At 55.3% G+C, this 20,692-nt stretch overlaps 3 protein-coding genes across 6 annotated transcripts; 2 read left to right on the top strand and 1 right to left on the bottom strand.

Annotated features, from left to right (window-relative positions):
• The first annotated feature begins 123 nt into the window (after positions 1 to 123).
• JPH4 (junctophilin 4) lies at positions 124 to 8,620 on the top strand. Of its 2 annotated transcripts, XM_060619290.3 has the most exons (5): positions 124 to 502; positions 1,276 to 2,047; positions 5,081 to 5,199; positions 5,524 to 6,056; positions 6,982 to 8,620. In XM_060619290.3, the coding sequence occupies exons 1-5, from the start codon at positions 124 to 126 to the stop codon at positions 7,063 to 7,065; spliced, it is 1,887 nt and encodes a 628-aa protein (XP_060475273.1). In that variant the 3' UTR covers positions 7,066 to 8,620. The 2 variants fall into 2 exon arrangements, 1 of the variants encoding a protein (XP_060475273.1); XR_009606105.3 differs by lacking the exon at positions 6,982 to 8,620 and having other exon boundaries at positions 1,276 to 2,091; positions 5,524 to 5,635.
• A 324-nt stretch (positions 8,621 to 8,944) lies between these two features.
• On the top strand, positions 8,945 to 17,491 carry AP1G2 (adaptor related protein complex 1 subunit gamma 2). Of its 2 annotated transcripts, XM_060619288.2 has the most exons (22): positions 8,945 to 9,073; positions 9,437 to 9,641; positions 10,088 to 10,212; positions 10,353 to 10,494; positions 10,616 to 10,712; positions 10,883 to 10,959; positions 11,078 to 11,173; positions 11,585 to 11,665; positions 11,965 to 12,063; positions 12,239 to 12,294; positions 12,466 to 12,579; positions 12,776 to 12,916; positions 13,015 to 13,069; positions 13,153 to 13,275; positions 13,964 to 14,053; positions 14,141 to 14,268; positions 14,526 to 14,630; positions 14,963 to 15,083; positions 15,167 to 15,302; positions 16,614 to 16,777; positions 16,993 to 17,091; positions 17,194 to 17,491. In XM_060619288.2, exons 2-22 carry the CDS (start codon positions 9,438 to 9,440, stop codon positions 17,293 to 17,295), a joined length of 2,355 nt encoding a protein of 784 aa, XP_060475271.1. In that variant the 5' UTR covers positions 8,945 to 9,073; position 9,437; the 3' UTR covers positions 17,296 to 17,491. The 2 variants fall into 2 exon arrangements, with proteins under 2 accessions (XP_060475271.1, XP_060475272.1); XM_060619289.2 differs by lacking the exons at positions 8,945 to 9,073; positions 9,437 to 9,641; positions 10,088 to 10,212; positions 10,883 to 10,959 and having other exon boundaries at positions 10,381 to 10,494.
• On the bottom strand, positions 15,611 to 20,669 carry THTPA (thiamine triphosphatase). Of its 2 annotated transcripts, none has more exons than XM_060619309.3 (3): positions 20,457 to 20,669; positions 19,418 to 19,969; positions 15,611 to 18,325 (listed from the first exon to the last, which is right to left on the bottom strand). In XM_060619309.3, exons 1-3 carry the CDS (start codon positions 20,515 to 20,517, stop codon positions 18,180 to 18,182), a joined length of 759 nt encoding a protein of 252 aa, XP_060475292.1. In that variant the 5' UTR covers positions 20,518 to 20,669; the 3' UTR covers positions 15,611 to 18,179. The 2 variants fall into 2 exon arrangements, with proteins under 2 accessions (XP_060475292.1, XP_060475293.1); XM_060619310.2 differs by having other exon boundaries at positions 20,369 to 20,481.
• Between the last annotated feature and the right edge of the window lie 23 nt (positions 20,670 to 20,692).

Genomic DNA, 20,692 nt, shown 5'->3' with positions numbered 1-20,692 from the left:
CGCCCGGCCCCGGTCTAACTGCCCCCGCCCCCAGGCCTCGCCCCGCTCGCAGGCCCCCAGCCGGCTCTCCAGCCCCAGGATGCGCTGAGCCGCCGGGGGGCTGAGGCCGCGCCAACTACATGCATGTCCCCCGGGGGCAAGTTCGACTTTGACGACGGGGGCTGCTACGTGGGGGGCTGGGAGGCGGGGCGGGCACATGGCTACGGCGTGTGCACGGGGCCCGGCGCCCAGGGCGAGTACAGCGGCTGCTGGGCGCACGGCTTCGAGTCACTGGGCGTCTTCACGGGGCCCGGCGGACACAGCTACCAGGGCCACTGGCAGCAGGGCAAGCGCGAAGGGCTGGGCGTGGAGCGCAAGAGCCGCTGGACGTACCGCGGCGAGTGGCTGGGCGGGCTGAAGGGGCGCAGCGGCGTGTGGGAGAGCGTGTCGGGCCTGCGCTACGCCGGGCTCTGGAAGGACGGCTTCCAGGACGGCTACGGCACCGAGACCTACTCCGACGGAGGTGCGGGGCCCGGCCCACTACTGTCTGTCTGCTCGTCCGCGTGCGCCTTCCCGTCGGCCTGTCCCGCGTACGCCTTCCCCACCATCTGCACCCGTGCCCCGCTGTCCTCCTGTATGTCTTCCCCATTCATATGCGCCCCGTGCTCCCATCTTGTTGCCCTCTCCTCCCATCGCACACGTCTCTCTCATTTGTCTGGCCCCTGCCTGCTTCTCCCTCTACCCAGTCTGCAGTCTGCCTGCCCTCACCTCTTCCCTGTCTGCCTGTCCCTCACACCCCCCCCCCCATCTACCTGACTCTCACACCCTCCATCTGCTTGTCCCTTCCACCCCTGCTGCCTGTCCCACACCTCCCCTCTCCACCTGCCTGTCCATAACACCTCTGCTCCGCCTGTCCCCTCACATTTCCTCAGCTTGCTCCTCATAGTCCTGTCTGCCTGTCACATGACTATCTTAAACACCCCGTCAGCCTATCCCTCACACCCTCTGGACTATCTGTCCTTCATACACCCCAGCCTGCCCGTCCCTACCCCTTTCCCTTGTCTACCTGCACGCCCCAAATCCACAGATCTCCTACTACCTGTCGGTCTTCACCGTGTTCTCCTACACCTTCTGACCCAACCTGGCCTGTCCCAGCTCCTAGTGCTTTTCCCCGACCTCCACGCTAACTGTCCCCACCACTCCCTCCCTACACTTGGGCCTTCGGGGGCGCTTGGGGCCTAAGGTGCAGGAAGCAGCGGGTCCTGACCCTTTCTCCCCGTCCTACCCCGCCCACAGGCACCTACCAGGGCCAGTGGCAGGCCGGGAAGCGCCACGGCTACGGGGTGCGCCAGAGTGTGCCCTACCATCAGGCGGCGCTGCTGCGCTCGCCCCGCCGCACCTCCCTGGACTCCGGCCACAGCGACCCCCCGACACCGCCCCCACCCCTGCCCCTGCCGGGCGACGAGGGAGGCAGCCCGGCCTCAGGCTCCCGGGGCGGCTTCGTGCTGGCCGGTCCGGGGGACGCTGAAGGCGCGTCCACCCGCAAGCGCACTCCCGCGGCCGGCGGGTTCTTCCGCCGCTCGCTGCTGCTCAGCGGGCTCCGGGCTGGCGGGCGCCGCAGCTCCTTGGGCAGCAAGCGGGGCTCCCTGCGCAGCGAGGTGAGCAGTGAGGTGGGCAGCACAGGACCCCCGGGCTCCGAAGCCAGCGGGCCCCCGGCCCCAGCTCCGCCCGCCCTCATTGAGGGCTCTGCCACTGAGGTGTATGCGGGCGAATGGCGCGCCGACCGGCGCAGCGGCTATGGTGTGAGCCAGCGCTCCAACGGGCTGCGCTATGAGGGCGAGTGGCTGGGCAACCGGCGGCACGGCTACGGACGAACCACCCGCCCGGACGGCTCCCGCGAGGAGGGCAAGTACAAGCGCAACCGGCTGGTGCACGGGGGGCGCGTGCGCAGCCTCCTGCCTCTGGCCCTTCGGCGGGGCAAAGTCAAGGAGAAGGTGGACAGGGCTGTCGAAGGCGCCCGTCGAGCCGTGAGCGCTGCCCGCCAGCGTCAGGAGATCGCCGCTGCCAGGTGGGCATCCGCTGCAGAGGCCAAAGCTGGGCTAAGTGGAGAAGGTACCCTGGGGACAGTTGGGGGTGGGGGGTGGGGATGGGTAGTTAGTGCCTAAAGGAGGGCCATGACCAAAGGCCTAGGGCTTGATGGGGAAGAACAGGCCTAGGGCCAAGCAGTTGTAGCCCTGGGTACCAGGAGTGTTTATATCTGAGGCTACAGGTGGATGTGGGTGTAACTGTGGGTGGCTGGGTATTTGAGGGAAGCCGTGTTAGACTATAAGTGTGTCTTAGTGTCTTTTGTGGGGATGTGTGTCATTGTTGTGTGTGGGAGTAGCAATGAGCGCTGGCTTATACAGGCTCAGAAACCTCTTGGAAGTCAGACATGTCCCTAGTCTTCCTCTTGCAGCTGGGGGCAGCAGCCTGGGTCAGGGAGACAGGGAGTGTGCATTCCTAGCCACCTCCTAGCCTGCCCACCAGACTGATAGAATTCCAGCCTTGGGCCTTGGGGAGATCTAGTTTGTACAGCTGATCTATCCACATGAAAAGATAGTTCCTGTCACCTTTGCCTCCTCTGCCTTCCTTTACCCAACTGATAAAGGTTTGAGGGGAGGAGGCTTGCCTGTAAATGAAATTTTCTTTCTGCAATTCAGATTACATTTCCATGCATTGAGGACCTTATTATCTAAAGCAGCACTGTGCAGTAGGAATATAATGTAAGCCAAATATATAATTTTAAATCTTCTAGTAGCCATGTGAAAAGATAAAAAGAAACAGGTAAATTGAATTTAAATAGTACTTTTTTTTTTTTTTAAGTAAGTCTTAGGCCCAACACGGGGCTTGAACCCAAATGACCCTGAGATCAAGAATCGCACATTCTGCAGAGTGAGCCAGCCAGGTGCCCCCTAAATAGTTACATTTTTATTTAAACCAGTATAGCCAAATTTTGATGATTTCAACATATAATCAACATAAAATTACTAATGAGGGATTTTACATTACTTTTTTTACTAAGCCTTTGAAATCTAGTATATATATTTTATATGTATAGCACATAATTTCAAATCAGACTAGCTACATTTTAAATGCTGGATTCGATAGCACAGATCTAAAGAAAGCCAAAAACCCATTTGTAATGCGATTCACAGGCCCCTAATTTATATAACTCATACATGTAAATTTTCACATGTTGGATTTTCTTTAAAGGGGAGTGTACAGTTGAAGGATTTTGTTTAAATTTGAGACTGTTTCAGAGGATCAGAGGCCAAGATATGTCCAAATATGCTTCAGTGAGTTTGTATAATGGGTGATCAAGTTATGTGTAGGAACGTGTCATTTCCAAAGTAGATGCCTGAGCCAGAGATGTCTATCTGTAGATACATCTCAGTGTCTGGGTGGTTAGAGTCCAGAGCCTTAAGCCAGGGAAGGGGGAGGGCAGGGCACCAGGGAGCACTTTAGCCTAGATGAAGAACAGGCATGGGCAGGAAAAACTGATCCCAGGAGCTGAGAGATCAGTCAGTGGGAGGAGGCTGGTTATTCTCCCCAGCAACAGGCCTGGCAAACCTGATTGGTTGCCAGCTACCATGGAAACAGCAGAGCCTCAGCAGCAGGTACCTCTGCCAGGTAGCCTGATGACTGATTCTGCTGCCTAGGACTTGCTCATCGACACCCTCCAAACTCAGAAACAGGCTCGAGTTGTCAGTGTTGCAGTTTTTTGGCCGCCGATAGAATTCCATGCAACCCAAGACTGTGATCGTCATCCCCTGCCCTAAACCCTGAGACCAGCTTACTTTCAGGAAGGGACTAGTCATATAGAGTCTAACAGCACAAAGACAGAAGAACATGGTCATCTGAGGTCGCTCCAAACAGGCTCTAAAAGTCCTTAACCCAGCAGATTTGAGGGGAGGAGGCTGACCATATCTCCTGAGGTACGTCAAGAGGGGATAGACTTAAGACTACAAGGAACACCAGCACACTTCTCTCTACCCCCATACCCAGTCTGCCTTCCTAAGCCAGATGAAACAAGCCTGGGGCCAGAGGGGTCTTGATCCATTTAAGCCCAAGTATATCTGATTACCTTTATCTCTGTTCCTTTGTGCCCCACCTTCAGTCAGGATTACAGAACTAATTTAATGATCACAGGGCATCTGTGATTAACAGCAGAAGTTGAAAGGGAAGGTAAATTGAGGAAGCATCTGACATCAGAGGGAGAACTGGGAAACAACCATGGGGAAAGGACTGATAATGCTTCATGGTGGCCTGTACCCACAGAGCAGGGCACAATGGGAGAGACATGTGAAAGGGAAGGAAACTAAGAGCTTCCTCAGAAGATGTAAACACTATAGTGAGAAAGCATGCATGGTAGCTGGGAGAAGAAGTAGGAAAAACAGAAAGGGGAGACCCATGCTTATCCCAGTTCCAGAACTCAGAAAGGAGGTGATGGTGCAGGGAGACAGAGGCAATGACCAAGAGGCAAGAACAGTGTGATAACAGAAGAGGCTGAAGAAAAGCAACCTGTGAAATTCTCATGTTAGGAAGTCTGCAATGAAGAGGCAGGGTTAGTAGCAGTAAGGGGAAAGGAGGCAAAGGCTCCTAGCACAGGGAGCAGATGGCCCAGAACAAGGGGCAGGGCAGGGAAAGCTGCTGGGAAGTACCAAGCAGGTGCAACTACAGAGAGATGTGCTAAGAGCATGAGGTCTCCTCTGTCCCTGGGAAGGGAGCAGGATGGGGCTGGGATAACAGAGTTGAGGGCAGCCAGGGAGGGCCTGGCCCCTGTTGCTGGAAGAAGGAAGGTGTTACTACAGGACATGATGGTGGCAGGTATGAAAGGAGCAAGAAAGTGTGATGAGAGCAGTCACAGCCCAGGTCTAGGAGAGGAAACCAGAAGCCAGCTGCCCTGCCAGGCCAGGGAAGGGAGCAGCCAGCAGTGTGTGAGCAAGAGTGAGGACTCCAGAGGTGAGCTCAAATCCAGAGGACATGATGTGGCAGGAACATGGGCCAGGGGGCTGGAGCATCGGAGCAGGTCTGCTAAGTCCCTGCCCCTGGAACCCGACAGGGCGGCAGATGCCCTTCTAAAGGCAGTGGCAGCCAGCAGCGTCGCTGAGAAGGCTGTGGAGGCAGCTCGAATGGCCAAACTGATAGCCCAGGACCTGCAACCCATGTTAGAGGCCCCAGGTGAGGCGTGGGCAGCCTGGGGAGCTGGAGGGGCTCAGGTGTGGGGAAAGGGAAGGAAGTCCCTACAGAGGACTGGGGATGAAAAAGCCAAGGTATGAGGGTCCAAGGGGATGAAGAGGGGGGCCAGACCCAGTTGTTTGGAGAGTGCAACCGGGAACTTATGAAATTTAGTAATAAGGACTAGGGGCTTGGGGTCTGGCTATGAGAGGCTGTAAGCCTGGGGATGCAAAGTCCTGGGAGGTGCCCAGAGAGAGGGATAAAGCTATAGCTCTTGCTTCCCAAGGCCAGTTAGGCCCCTCTGATTCTCAGCTATCCCTGCTGCAGGCCGCAGACCCCGGCAAGACTCAGAAGGTTCCGACACAGAACCCTTGGATGAGGACAGCCCTGGGGTATACGAGAATGGACTGACCCCCTCAGAGGGCTCCCCTGAACTGCCCAGCAGTCCTGCCTCCTCCCGCCAACCCTGGCGACCCCCTGCCCGCCGGAGCCCACTGCCTCCTGGAGGGGACCGGGGTCCCTTCTCCAGCCCCAAAGCTTGGCCTGAGGAGTGGGGGGGGCCAGGTGAGCAGGCAGAGGAACTAGCTGGCTATGAGGCCGAGGATGAGGCTGGGATGCAGGGGCCAGGGCCCAGAGACGGTTCCCCACTCCTCGGAGGCTGCAGTGACAGCTCTGGAAGTCTTCGAGAGGAGGAAGGGGAAGACGAAGAGCCCTTGCCCCAGCTGAGAACCCCAGGGCGCTTGGAGCCTGAGCCCATGGCCACGCCAGTCCTGAGGGGCCCATTCTCAAGGGGTCCTGAAGCCGGGTGCCTGATGGAAGAGTTTGAGGAGCCTGCTGCAACGGAGAGGCCCATCCAGCCGGTGAGATGCCCTCCATCCCCGCTTTGTGGCCCCTTTTCTCCTCAAAGCCTTGCCTGTCATCCTTTCCAGACATCTCTCTGATCCCTTTAGGGGCTCTGATTTGGACTCAGATTCCTTTCTGCCTGCCCAGTCTTGGACCATATCCCACCTTAAAAAAAAAAAAAAGGGAACTTGTGAACTGCAAGCAACCTTAGAAACCTTCATCTCCAGCTCCCTCGTTTGACAGATGGGGAAACTGAGGCCCAGAGCACTTAAAGTAATTTGCCCAAGGTTACCAATAAGTAATGGTAGAGCCAAAACATCTTTCCCTGTTCTCCTTCCATATCATTTCCAGCTCCTGGTTTCCTACTCCACCCCCACCCCCACCTCCACAGTTTCTCTCTTTGGTGCCCAGAAATAAAAAAGGAAAAGCTTGTTCCCTCCCTACCCTGAGTCTCCCTCCCTCTCCTGGGAAGAAGGGAAATGGGAAAGGAGGCAGAAAACTGGGAGGGGTGGAGTTTCCCCAGAACCCTCTACTCTGATTGGATGCCAGGCCTCTCCTGTTTCCTAGCAACTACATCCTCACCCCTTCATCCCTCTCTGCTTTACTGCAGTACTGGCTGCTGCTGCCAGCGTCTGCTACTAAGGCCAGGCACCTTCTGCCTGGGCCACGTGACATGCTGCTAGTGGGAGGGGAGTCGAGGGAGGAGGGAGGAAGGGCTGTTCCCGACTTGAGGGAGCCTGAGAGAAGGCGGGGCCCTGCCTGGGAGAAGAGAGGTGTTTCTGCAATCTAAAACAAAGGTTGGACACGCCCCTGCTCTGACCTCTGAAGAGAGGTGCCTGGGACCCTTCAGCTTTGCCACTTGCCAGGGCAGGAAGTTGGGACCTGTCGCTGGACACGGTCCTTAGGGACTGAGACTGCATTTCCTTCCCCTTATCTCTCTAGGGAGCTGCCAACCCCCTGGTGGTGGGAGCCGTGGCCCTCCTGGACCTCAGCCTGGCGTTCCTGTTCTCCCAGCTCCTCACCTGAGGCTCCTGCCCAGCCTAGTTCTGGCTTCGGTTGCTGCCTCTTCACTTCTTTGACCTGCCTTTTTCTCTTTTCCTCCTCCTGGTTGTTTTTTTCTCCTCTCTTTCTTTCTCTTCTCCCTTCCCATTCTTTTCTGTTCCCCCTTTGTTTTTGTCTTTTGCTTTTTCTTTCCAGCTGTCCTTTCAGATTCTCTCATTTATTCTGGATCTGTCTCTGTCTTCCTCACTCTCTTCCCCACCCTGCCCCACCTCTCTCTCTAGATTGTTTACATATGAAGGGCTTTTCTCACTCAGAGTTGCTCTCTTCTCTGAGACACACAAATCTAAGTCAGACCATTGCCCCATGTCCTCCCCGCCTTTTCTTTAGACCTGAACTTCGGTGAGGGTGGGGGTTTGGTATCCTGAGGGGTCTCCTGGAAGCTGAGTGGGAAGGAAGAAGAAAATGGAGAAGGGATGACTGTATACTGGGCAAGGCACTGGCTGAGCTGCTGTGGCTCCCTGACCCAAGGGGCCTGGTGTCCCTCTGAGGCCTAGTGGAAGAGCTGGAGGAGGTATGGCCTCCATCTCTGACCTTGGAGGATCCGATCTCACCTCCAAGCACTGAACTAGGTTCTTGCCTAACTCCATCCTTCCCTGAAGGAGATAGGGGAGATGAAAAGTAGAATGACTCCCTAGGATCTCCCTCTTCCTTTCCTCAACAGCCAGCCTCTCGTCCAACCCCCCTAGGGTGGCATGCCTTGTCAAGAGCAATGTGTAAAGGAAAGAAAATGTCTAACGCAGTCACGTCTACCCACTGACCTCTCCCACCCTCTTCTCCCCCCCCCCTTAAAATTTATTTGGTTGGTCTGGACTCACTTGTGGCCTTTGATTAGACTTCTAAGGGGCCTGAAGAAGACATTTCTATTGCTGAGGGTTAGAGGCACTTGAGCTAGGACCCCACTCCCCAACTCTGGCAGTTGTGGTGTGCGGGTTGCAGGGAGGCATTTTGGGGAACACAACCAGCCTAGGTAAGAGGAACTCAGAGCAGCAGAAGCTGTGACAAGTTTAGTAGTCTAAATGGGTTATATCCCTTCCCCCCATCACATCAGGATCTTGTGAAATGGGAAAACAACAGAAAGAGGGATCGAAGGAAGCCAATCTCTCACACACTTTCCAGGCAGGGCAGAGGTGGCAGTCAAACCAGGGTGAGAGGTGGGTGGAGAGCCCTGTTTGAGATTGTGGCTGATCCCTGTTAATAGCTTTCCCCTGGGGGCAGGAAGCCCTAGGAAGAGGGGGACCCCTCTGTAGGGTCCCCAGGGGATCTTTCCTCCCTCCCCTGCATGAGGCAGACGCAAGCTGCCTGCCAACCCCCTCCCTCAAGGAATGGCCTTGCCTGGGAATGCCCACCATACATACCCTCTTCTTTTTTTCTAGTCAAACTCTGTTTACTCCTTGGCCTGCCTCCCTCCCTCCCCTCTAAATCTTTACTTCTGATTTCTATTTCATGGAATTTGGGATTGAAGTTAAACTACAACAGTGCCGCCAACACCAAGTCTTGCAGGAAAAAAATACAAAGAAATTTAACAAAAAATATATTAATAAAAAAGTTCAAAAAAGGGGGGGGACTGTCATCTCCTTTGGGGTGCGATGGCTTCAAATCCAAGCTCTCTGAGGCTCTCTGGGTGATGAGAATGTACAAAGAGCCCTCTTGGGGAACCCCAGGCCTGCCATGCAGTCTTGCTGCCAGAAGAGCTCCTTCCCCCCACTCCAAAGCCCGAGGCCTGAGGTCAGAGTACTCTATACTCTAGACGGCTCAGTGGGGCTGCCCGGGAGGGGCGGGGTCCCGTGAAGAGGGCGGGAAGAGGGAAGGACCAGTCGAAGGACCAACCCCTGTCGGGCCCTGTACCCGGAAGCGCTGGGGGGAAAGAAGCGGAGTTGAGACCAGCCAGGTGAGGCTGTCTTTAGGGCTGGCGCCCTGGTGTGAAGCTGAAGCCGCCTGAGGTGTGACCCTGGGGAAGAATACCACGAAAGAGGTAGCTCGAGGCCCTGAAAGGAAATGAATGGCCGAGCTAGGGATGGGAAACCAGGTGGGGCTTGAGGCTGGGTTGGGGGGAAGGGGGGGGGGGGTGGGAAATAGGCGGGGTTCTGGCGCATGCTCAGTACGAACGGGAGCAGAGGTGGGGCGGGCACGCATGCGTGATGGGGAATCTCCTCCCGCAGTGTGGAAGGGGTGGGATGTGGAGATCCACGTGGGTAAAGGTAAATATGGGCTCGGTTTTAGGGTAGCTTCGGGGCCCGGTCCCTCAAGATGGCACAGGGCAAGCCTGGACTAGAAGGCCAGGTATTCGGCCCGAGGGGTTTAAAGCCCTCTCCATTTCCGGGCTCTGCCCTTTCAGGATGGTGGTACCTTCACTGAAGCTTCAAGATCTAATCGAGGAGATACGTGGGGCCAAGACCCAGGCCCAGGAGCGGGAGGTGATCCAAAAGGAGTGCGCCCACATCCGCGCCTCCTTCCGCGATGGGGACCCTCTGCACAGGCACCGCCAGCTGGCCAAACTGCTCTACGTCCACATGTTGGGCTACCCCGCCCACTTTGGACAGGTATTGGGCAGGCCCTCCTCCCTTCTGAGTTTGATGAGGAAGTCTAATAGAGCAGGGTCTTGGACACCCTCACCTAGTTGTGCCCTGGTTGTTGTGGGGTTTTTTGTTTTTTTAATTCTACAAAGATTCTGAGCCCTCCCTCACAGCATGCACTGCTGACCCCCGTCCTTATTACAACCCCTATGGGTCATAAGCTGGACTGAACACTTCATTCTCTGGCCAGCCCCATTCAAGTCACCTCCTTTCTTCTCCCATCCTCCTCGACTCCTGGTTCCTCGAAACTACCCACGAACTCTGAATTTCCTAAGCCTTTCCTCTTGTTGAAGGGAGGGTGATGGGAAATGGTGCTACCATAAGTTAATCTGGTGGTAAAGAAGATAGAAAAGGGATGTTAGTGCCTCCCAGTTTCACCCCTGCCCCTTCCTGTTCTCCCTCCTTCCCTGTAGATGGAGTGCCTGAAACTGATTGCCTCCCCCAGATTCACAGACAAGAGGGTGGGCTACCTGGGGGCCATGCTTCTACTCGATGAGAGGCAGGATGCCCACCTGCTCATTACCAACAGCATCAAGAAGTGAGAGGGTTCTGGGAACCACTTGGAATCAGGGAGATGGGAAGAGTGGGGAACTGGGAAATCCCAGGGGGCTGCCTAATGTAGGTACTGGGCAGGGTAGATTTCTCAGAGCTTGACTGACCACCTCCCCAACTCTGCAGTGATCTGAGCCAGGGGATTCAGGCAGTACAAGGCCTGGCCCTGTGCACTCTGAGCACTATGGGCTCTGCTGAAATGTGCCGGGACCTGGCCACTGAGGTGGAGAAACTGCTCCTGCAGCCTAGTTCCTACGTGCGCAAGAAGGTGAGATGGCAGGACTGCAGGCCCTTGCCCCACCAGAAACTGTCCTGTTGGCCATGTGTTAAAGGTGGGAGGTCCATCCTGGCAGACCCCTGCCCTCTTCTGAGCCCCCTGATCTCTGCAGGCTGTTCTGACTGCAGTGCACATGATCCGGAAGGTCCCTGAGCTCTCCAACATCTTCCTCCCACCCTGTGCCCAACTGCTTCATGAACGCCACCATGGTAAGGCCACAGGGCTCCCTGTCCCCTGCCTTACCTCTGGCTATGGACGGAAGTGAAAAATGGGACAGGAACACCAGCCCATAGGAGAAGGGGTAGCATGTGCACACAAACACACGCAGTAGGCTCTCCTGTGCCCCTGGCCCACCATTCACTCCCTACCCCCACACCAGGCATCCTGCTGGGCACCATCACGCTGATCACGGAGCTCTGTGAACGAAGCCCTGCAGCCCTCAAGCATTTTCGAAAGGTGGGCTGGTGAAAGGGGCAGGCCCTGGTCCAGGAAAAGAGGGGCAATGGGGTTGGAATGGGGCTGAAGGTTGAAAGGCTGAGGAAGAATGCCCAGTAAGGCTGTGCCCTCCCTCCAGGTGGTGCCCCAGCTGGTGAAGATCCTCCGGACTCTGGTGACAACGGGATATTCCACAGAACACAGTATATCTGGAGTCAGCGACCCCTTCCTGCAGGTGGGCCGATCCTTTCCTGCTGTATCCCTGGAACAGAGAGCTTAGCAGTAAGCCCACGGCTATCGGTCACCTCCCAGAGAACCCTTTGGGTCAGTCAGTGTCTTAGGCAGGAAGATGGCAGACACAGGATTGCACAGGTCATCACAAGACCAGTGCTGGAATGGGGATACCTAAAGGTCAGGAAATCCAGTTTGGTAACAATGACAACAAAAAAGCCTGTCTCCAAATCCCTGAGCCTCACACACGTCTGATCTCCCAGGACCCAAGGGACCCAAGGTGAGGGGCAGGGGCAGGGAAGCTCTAGGAAACCAGCCAGACCCCTCATGATACTTTCTTCAGTGTTGGATTTTTCTCAGCCCGACTTCTCACCCTCTGAACCCCTCCACCTTTCAACCTTTAACCCAACTTCAGGTCCGGATACTTCGTCTCCTTCGGATTCTGGGCCGGAACCACGAAGAGAGCAGTGAGACCATGAATGACTTGCTGGCTCAGGTTGGGGCTGGAGCGGGGCACCGGTTAGGTGTGTTGCTCTGAGATCCCACCAGCCCCAGGCATCCCTCACGTGACCACCCATTCTGTGGTGGCCGTATAGTCACATCTCCATTTCCCTCTAGACTGGGATCTCCATGAGGAGAGGGACACAGTCTGTCTCAGTGTGGTAGTCCCTGACATATGGTGGGGGCTCAGGGAACTTCGTTAGATGATGGAGGGATGACACGGTGGATACCCTCCAGAAACCTGAGGAGAGGACAGAGCCCCTTCTAGCTGCACCTTCTCTCCCACCCACTCAGGTGGCCACTAACACAGATACCAGCCGAAATGCGGGCAGTGCAGTCCTGTTTGAGACAGTGCTGACCATCATGGACATCCGCTCTGCACCTGGCCTTCGGGTATCCTCCCATATGCCTCTCCCACTGGGGCCCCACTCACCAGCCCCAGCCAGGCAGATGGGTCCTATTCACCGGTTTCTCCTCCCCACCCATCATCCCGTGCCACGAAGTTCCCCACTCCTTAACAAGGACAGTTGCTCCTTCCCTGACTGTCCTCAACCTTTGCCTCCCATAGGTTCTAGCCGTCAACATTCTTGGCCGCTTCCTGCTCAACAATGACAAGAACATTAGGTGATAGTCCCAGGTGTCTGGCTGGGCTGTGCCACTGAGCACCTGGCCCTCGCCCCTGCTTCTTCCAGGGCCTCCTGATTCACCTACCTCTTATTCCAATACTCAGGGCAGGATGGGGCAGGGAGGGGGCTGATGGCCATGGTGTGATAGGGCCTCTCCCACTCTGGCCAGGTATGTAGCCCTGACGTCATTGCTGCGTATGGTGCAGTCTGATCACAGCGCTGTGCAGCGGCACCGGCCCACTGTGGTCGAATGTCTGCGGGAACCTGATGCCTCCCTCAGCCGGTGAGTGGGACAGACAAAAGAGAAGATGGGGCAGAGGGCCCAGCACCTGGTAGCCAAGACCTGGATGGGATCAGACAGCTGAAGTAGGGGGATTAAGGAGACAGGTGCCGCTCCAGTGCCTGGAGAAGGGAGGGCCTGAGATATGTCTTGGGGTGACCTGGCTACTCCGTATAGACAGATCTCTTTCTCTTGATAGGCGGGCCTTGGAACTGAGCCTGGCTCTGGTGAATAGCTCCAACGTGCGAGCCATGACACAAGAGCTGCAGAGCTTTCTGGAATCCTGCCCCCCAGATCTACGGGCCGACTGTGCCTCAGGCATCCTGCTGGCAGCAGAGAGGTGAGGTGACAGGTGCCCAGTAGGCAAAGACCAGGAGGCAAAGACGGTAGAATCTGGGGAGGGTCAGCACCAGGGCTGAAGAGCCATGTGTCCCCTAGGTTTGCCCCAACCAAGCGATGGCACATAGATACCATCCTGCGCGTGCTGACAACGGTGAGGCAGGGACTGGACTAAGAGAGCTGGGAGGGAGTGGGCAGGGTTCACCACCCTGACTTGGCCCCATTCACCTCTTCCAGGCAGGCATCTATGTACGGGATGATGCAGTGGCCAACCTGACCCAGCTGATTGGGGGGGCCCAGGAGCTACATGCCTATTCTGTGCGCCGCCTGTACAGCGCCCTGGCAGAGGACATCTCCCAAGTACTGTTCCCACCACCCAGACCCAGGGCCACCCAACCCTCTTAGCCCTTCCTGGGCCACCTACTCCCTCCACCGGAGTCCTTACTGTTTCTCCCTGGAAGTCACAGCTACCTACTTCGCAGAGACACTCAAGGACACAGCCCTGTTTTTAGTTAGAACACCTAGACTTTTGAACTGGCTCTGGTATCTACTGGCTGTGTAACTACAGATGACTTATTTAAGTCTCCTTATGCTCAGTGTACTCAGCTGTCTACCTCCCAGAGCAGTCTTGAGGGTCAAATGAGATAGAGTTCTTTCTTCATGTATCAGGCTTTATTATCTTGAATTCCGAGTGGATTAACAGAAGCCAGCCACTATCAGTAGTCATTTTTCCATATTATCCAAATAGAATGGGCAGAAACCATGGTACCCCTTCGAGGGAAGGACCCTCTTGCTTCCCTCTCGCTGAGCCCCTTTTGATGAAGCCATGTAGTTCTCATGCGTGGCCACCAGAGGGCAGAAGTTGTCCAAGAGCCAGGACAGAGCCAGCGGGGAAACAAACTTACATAACTGTTCCAGGGCAAGTCTTTTCCCTTTCCCCACCCCTCCAAACCCCACTACCTCTGTGCTGCATAAAGGGAGGTCACAGGTGTTGGAAGCTGAGGAGGGGACCCAGAACCTGGCCTACCATGTTTCTTATCCCATGCAGCAACCACTGGTGCAAGTGGCAGCCTGGTGCATTGGAGAATACGGGGACCTCCTGCTGGAAGGGAGCTGTGAGGAAACAGAGCCCCTTCAGGTAAGACCTCCATTGGGAGTACACCAAGGAGGGACTCAGCAGGAGAGGCAAGATGCCCCAGGGCTACTACCTTTGTCCCTGCTGAAGGTGGAGGAAGAGGAGGTGTTGGCACTGCTGGAAAAGGTGCTGCGGTCCCACATGTCCCAGCCAGCCACCCGAGGATATGCCCTGACAGCCCTCATGAAGCTCAGCACCCGGCTCCGTGGAGACAGCAAGTAAGAAAGGGTCCCAGCCCCTCCAGAGACCTTCTTCTTCGTGTCTCCAGGGACAGATGTCCCTTCACTGTGCCCACCGGCTTCTGAGTTTCTCTCCATACACACATCCCAGTTCCCCTAATCCTTAGGTTCTTCTTTTTGAGCCAAGTATTGTGGGCATCCCCCTGCTCCATGGGGCCTTTCCCTTCCCTGCCATATCCTGGAGTTGAAGGGCAGGGCAGGTTGCATCCCCACTCACACACCACCCTGTGGCCCAGCCGCATCCGCCAGGTGGTGTCCATCTACGGGAGCTGCCTGGATGTGGAGCTGCAGCAGCGGGCTGTGGAGTACAACACGCTCTTCCAGAAGTATGACCACATGAGGTGCGATTGGCGTAGGACCCACACCCCTGCCCTCTCCTCACCTGTCCTCTCCCCAATGCCCCTCTCTGGGCACAAGGGTCTCATTCTCACCTGCGTCCTTACTCCTCCACAGTCAGAGCCTCCTGCCTGTAGTTCACTGAAGCTAAGTTGGCTTCCAACCCTCCTTGCTCATCTGAAAACTGGCAACCGTGTGCCCTCTTAGGAAATCAGAAAGGCACTCTGACCCACCATGTGCCCAGGGTTCTGCATGGTCTCACCCTTCCCTCCCCCATGCTTGTTATGAAAAGCCCAGGGTCCACTCAGAGGGACACACCTGTATTCCATTCTCTCAGGGCCGCCATCCTGGAAAAGATGCCTCTTGTGGAGAGAGGCGGGTCTCAGGTTGATGGGGAAGCAAAGGAAAGCAAAGAAGCCCAGCTTTCGGAAACAGCCCTTGTGTCCACAGAGCCCCAGGTGAGGAGGCCGGAAGCCGCAGGGGGATGAGGACTTGGTCGGGCTTCCACACCCAGCCCTGCTCCTTCTGCCCTTTCCCCTAGGCCTCCAAGCTCTTGGATCTGTTAGATCTCCTGGATGGCACTTCTGGGGATGCCCAGCCCCCACCCCCTCTGGATCCCTCCCCAGGAGGCGCTTTAGTACACCTCCTCGACCTTCCCGGTGCACCTCCACCCCCACGTAAGCCTCAGCAAAGGGGAGATGGGAGGGGCACCTGGGTGGCTCAGTCAGTTAAGCGTCTCTTTTTTTAAAGTGTTTATTGGGGCACCTGGGTGGCTCAGTCAGTTAGGCGGCCGACTTCGGCTCAGGTCATGATCTTGCAGTCTGTGAGTTCTAGCCCCGCGTCGGGCTCTGTGCTGACAGCCTGGAGCCTGCTTCATATTCTGTGTCTCCCTCTCTCTGACCCTCCCCTGTTCATGCTCTGTCTCTCCCTGTCTCAAAAATAAATAAACGTTAAAAAAAAATTTTTTTAATTAAAAAAATAAATAAAAGTGTTTATTTATTTATTTTGAGAGAGAGAGAGAGACAGAATCCCCAAGCAGTCTCTGCACTGTCAGCACAGAGCCCAATGCGGGGCTCACGTAGGGCTCCATCCCATGAACCGTGAGATCATGACCCGAGTGGAAATCAAGAGTTGGTTGCTTAACTGATTGAGCCACCCGGTGCCCCAAGTGTCCAACTCCTGATTTCGGCTCAGGTCATGATCTCGAGGTTCACAGGATGGAGTCCCATGTCAGGCTCTGACAGTGGAGCCTGCTTGGGATTCTCTCTCTCTCTACCCCTCCTGCACATGCACGCACACACGCTCTCTCTCAAAATAAATACATAAACTTTAAAAAAAGAAAGCAGGGGGAGATGGAAGACATCTTAAGAAAAGGAGGGGTGGAAATGTGCTGGTTCTCCTTCTTTGCCAAAATCACATCCCCTCTTGATAGGTAAGTGTTCATTAGCTTGTGCCTGTTCCCTCTCAGATACCCCTCAATGCCTTCCCTTTGTTCCAGACTTCTTACCCTCACCTGTGGGGCCCGCCTTCCTCCCAGCGCATCTCATCTTCTTTCCCCGCTACCCCCTCCACTGGCCCGTCAGCATCTCAGACCCTCTCATCTGAAGCCCTTGGCAGTTTGTGTTCCTTTTACATGAATGTTCTTGCCCAGCACACCAAACGACTGGCTCATTCTCATTTCTCAGGCCTCAGCCACAATGTCAGATGCCTTCCCCCACCACTCCTATTTAAGTTAGTTCTCCCCAGTTATTCTGACATCGTTTATTTTCTTCACAGCACAAATTGGTCTGTGATTATCTTGGTTGTTTTCTTGTTTATTGTTTTTTTCTGCCCACTGGACTATGAGTTTCATCTTCTTGTCCACTTTGTCACTAGCATCTCAAGCACTGCCCTGCACCCAGTGGGTGTTCACTTCATTTCTGTTGAATGAATGAATGAGCTTGTTATCTTCGCCCATACACTGAGCTGCTTGTCTCTCCATATTCCAGCTTCCATCCCAAATCTCAGAGTGTTTGAGCGGGAAGGACTACAGCTGAATCTGTCTTTTGTTCGACCCTCTGGAACTCCTGCTTTGCTCTTAATCATGGTCACTGCTACCAACACCTCAGGAGCTGATGTCACCCACTTCATCTGCCAGGCTGCTGTGCCCAAGGTTTGTGGAAGACCAGGATTTGAGGTGGCCTGGGCACTTGAGGAGAAAAGGCTAAGTAGAGGGGGTGGGTGGGAGGAAGAACGAGAAGGAAATGACAATGCAGGGACAAGCACTTGGGAAGTTATGGGAAGAGGGTTTGAGACTCTCAGGTGTGGAGGGGTTGCTTGAGCCCAGCTAGCTGCCTTACTGTGCTCTGCCCAATCTCCTGTGTTCAGAGTTTCCAGCTGCAGCTACAGGCCCCCAGTGGGGACACACTTCCAGCTCAAGGTGGCCTTCCAGTGACCCAGCTCCTCAGAATCCTCAATCCTAACAAGGTGAGCTCAAGAGCACCCACCCACAACCCCTTCCTGTTGATAAGGCCCAGGGACAGGACAAATCACAGGTGCTAACCTTGGTCTCCACTCTCATACTCCTAGGCCCCCTTGAGGCTAAAGCTGCGCCTCACCTACAACCACTTTGGCCAGTCGGTGCAGGAGATCTTTGAGGTGAACAACTTGCCTGTGGAGACATGGCAGTAACTCAGCCTCTACTCACGGTCTGAAATCCTCCTGTGTCCTGAACGCCCCCTAGGGTCCCAGCCACTTGGAGCCTGGTGATTGGCTACCAGCAGGTGGTGCTCTGGGCCTGTGCTTGCCCCTGCAAAAACTGTGGGGGCCTGCCTTCCCAATAATGAAAGCCCAATAAAGCCTGAGGGGCAAAAGCCATATTTGGGTATATTTGAGATAGAAAGTGTTTATGAATCATAGAAGGGAAGAGTTTTCTTATCCAGAAACTAAAGTATGTATCTTCCTTTGAGCCTTAGGAACCTGTTTTAACAATTGAGGACTTTTCTTTCTACCCCTTCCAGGATGGGGAGCAAATTTGCCCCTAAACCTCCATAGGAGACACTCTACCATCTGGGCCAGAGTAGGGCGCAGGAGCAAAAAGTAAAACCAGAATTTCTAGATTTCTGACAGATTCTCACCCACTTCCCCAACCTGCTGCTATTTCCCATACCCCAAGGCAGGGAAATCCCTCCCCTCGTCTCTAACTCAGCTGTAAGGCGGTTTAGGAGCCGCTGGCAGAATCAATGGCATCGACCAAGGGAGGGGGGTGGCAAGGGATTTTCCTGTGCTTAACTACTGATCACAGCTAAGTGGAAATCCTATAAACACGAGCGGAAATCAATGGAGGCTGCTTAGCGGCCAGGGGAGAGGGGCGGCCCACAGATTGCATCTGACGGATGAGGGAGAGGAGGCAGCCAGGGAGGGCTCAAGGAAGGATAGCTGAGGGTAAGGTGAAGGAACAGGAAGGGCTGGAGAGAGGGGAGTCAGTGTGAGAAGGAGGCCAGGGGAAGAGGCATAGTGAGCCCAGGAGGGAACCCTGTTAGATTCAGACTCTTCCCTGTTGAGGAAGTGACACCCTAGCCCAAGTTGCCTTCAGGATCTTTAGTCCCCTGTGGCTTCTCTCTGGGTCTGTGTACTTGTAGCAGGCGCTGATAGTCCTGAGGCTGGAAACGCTGTAGGTATACCATCAGCTTGGCAGGTGCTGTCTCCTGTACGGGCACACCTACAGGCAAAAAGGGAAGGAGGAGAGAACCAGACAGAGCTTCAAATGCATTGACTCTGCTCCCTGTCCAGATAGCCAGACCCCAGAATTCTTTCCAAGGCAGCACTGGGATTCTGAATGCCACCCGACCAGCTTCTATAACCCACCAGCCCTCACCCTGACTGGCCTGTGGAAGTGGGGCCTACAAGGACCACTTCAGGTAGGAGTGGGGCTGGGAAGCCAAGCGTGAGCCTCTCCTCCAGCAAGGAGAAATGGTGAGGAGGCGCTCAGGTGCCATGAAGACAAGAGGATGCCTCAATATCCACTCATTTCAGTTATTGCTCCGTCCCTCAATTGAGATTAAAGCCCGTCTAGGCAGGCCAAAGCTCATTGGGTTGGTAATGAAGCACATGCAGAGGTACACACAGAGAACCCAAGGGATATAGAAGAAATGACAGAAGTAGCTATAGCCGTGGGGTGGGACTCACATAGAATTCTAGCATCTAGAATGGTGGTATGGAACCATAATAAGTATCTTATTGTTAGTGCCTGGCAGCATGCTGGGCATATAGTGGTGAACTCAGCATATGTTTGTTGAGATAGCGAGAACAGCATTCCATGGCTTTAAGGCTTCATGGGATGCACAAACTCATACTTCTGTGGATGAACTGTCTACAGAAAAAGAAATCAGCCAACACTTGTCTTGCTGCCTGTCACATAAATACACTGTTCTCGCCTTTTAGTCAAAGTCAACAGGACAAATTAAATGAGGGCTCCAGGTAGTTGTAAAAATAAGAGGATGGGATTTGGGGGAGAGAAGGATGGGTGGATGGATTAAAGCAGAGAACTGATGGAAACTTGGAGTGGCTGGAGGTGTGTGAACTAAATGAGGCAAGGACTGAGAGAGATTAGAGACCTGGAAGGACTTGACTCAGGTTAGGCAGCTACTATAAAAGCAAACTGGGTCTTCCAAAAAACTGCTCAAACAATATCCAGTACAGAAATAACCCCGAGACCCTCCCCACGAACCGTCCCCATGAACCCGTTCAGTGGGTACACCCAGAAGACAGATAATGAAGGCAAAGAACGCACACAAGGGCCTGTCTCCCTCACCAAGCATGCTGCTGAGACTGTAGATCTTCTCCAGGGCAACTGGGACTTCAGCCTCCTCGTGCACCAGGGCCTCTACCTCACCCACGGTGTAGCCAAAGTCCGCTGTATCCAGGTCCACCCTGAGCGGAGGCTCCTCTTCATCAGTTCCAGAGAGCACCAACTTCCAGGCACTACGCTTAGTCACAAAACTAGCTACTTCCTGCAGCCCCAGTGGGCCCAGCACAGCTGCCACACCTCCTGCCCCCAGGACCTCAGTCCCCAGCACCTCACAGAGCTGGGCCACAACTGCAGGCTCAACTGTGAGTTCCACATACTCCTGGTGGGGTCCTGAGACACCTGCTGTTCCAGGACATTTGAGCTCCCATCCACTACCCTCTCGCTGCCGCAGCCAGTAGTCAGCCCGCATGAGGCTCAGCTCAGGCGTGTCATAGTATCTGTCCCGGAAGGTGACCTGGTGCTCTAAGGTGCTCCCCAACTCCTGCAGCCGCTTCTCTGTGCCAGGCCCAGGAATGAACTTTCGCTCCACCTCAATCAAGGCGTGGGCCATGATACCTGTAATCAGTCAGTAACAATTTGCTGAGCTCCCAAGGATGCTTGGCCTTGCAGGGGGACAATTCAGTAACCACCCCCTCCCCCACCCCGGGGAAGAACTTATGAGGGACACACTGTCACAGGGCTCTCTGTTGGGGCTACAGCCCTTTCTCCCTGCCTAGTGATGGATGGTCCCCTCTGTCTCTGATGTTCTAAAGCCCTGAAACAGTGACAGATCTCCAGGTAATCCCTTACACGGTTCATGATGTCAATTCAAAGGGCTTCCTAGAGAACTGTAGTGGGTGTCCTCCTTTCAGTACTTGTCTTCTATACCTTGCTACCCTGGGTGGCCGGTGGCTCACTTCCCGGAACAACCCCGCCCTTCGCCACAGCACCGGGTAGCGGAGCCCCGGGTCTCACCTCAAAGCCCGAGGGCCTCCCTCCCCCGGGACCTGGAGATGGAGAGGGGACCCCACACCACGCCAGCGAGGAATGCCGGGAGCAGTACCTGGCCTCGGACCTCGGCCCGGCTCTCTGTGCACCGGGCCGGTCCCAGCACGAGCGGCCATATTAGGCGTGATGTGGCGGTGCCGAGGACAGGCCGGGGCCTGAGAGGCTAGGTACGTGATAGGGGTGCCGCGACCTCGGCGGTGGGCTGGGAGCGCAGAGGTTCCCCCCGCGCTCTGCTCCTCGTGTCCGACCCCTCCCGGCTCCCGTGGGTCGGCCCGGGTCTCAGGCCTCAGG

The sequence above is a fragment of the Panthera onca genome, chromosome B3 (genome assembly GCF_046562875.1).
Source record: "Panthera onca isolate mPanOnc1 chromosome B3, mPanOnc1 haplotype 2, whole genome shotgun sequence".
Lineage (NCBI taxonomy): Eukaryota > Metazoa > Chordata > Mammalia > Carnivora > Felidae > Panthera > Panthera onca.
The sequence above is the reverse complement of the archived record's forward strand: the minus strand, read 5'-3'. Positions and strand labels throughout refer to the sequence as shown.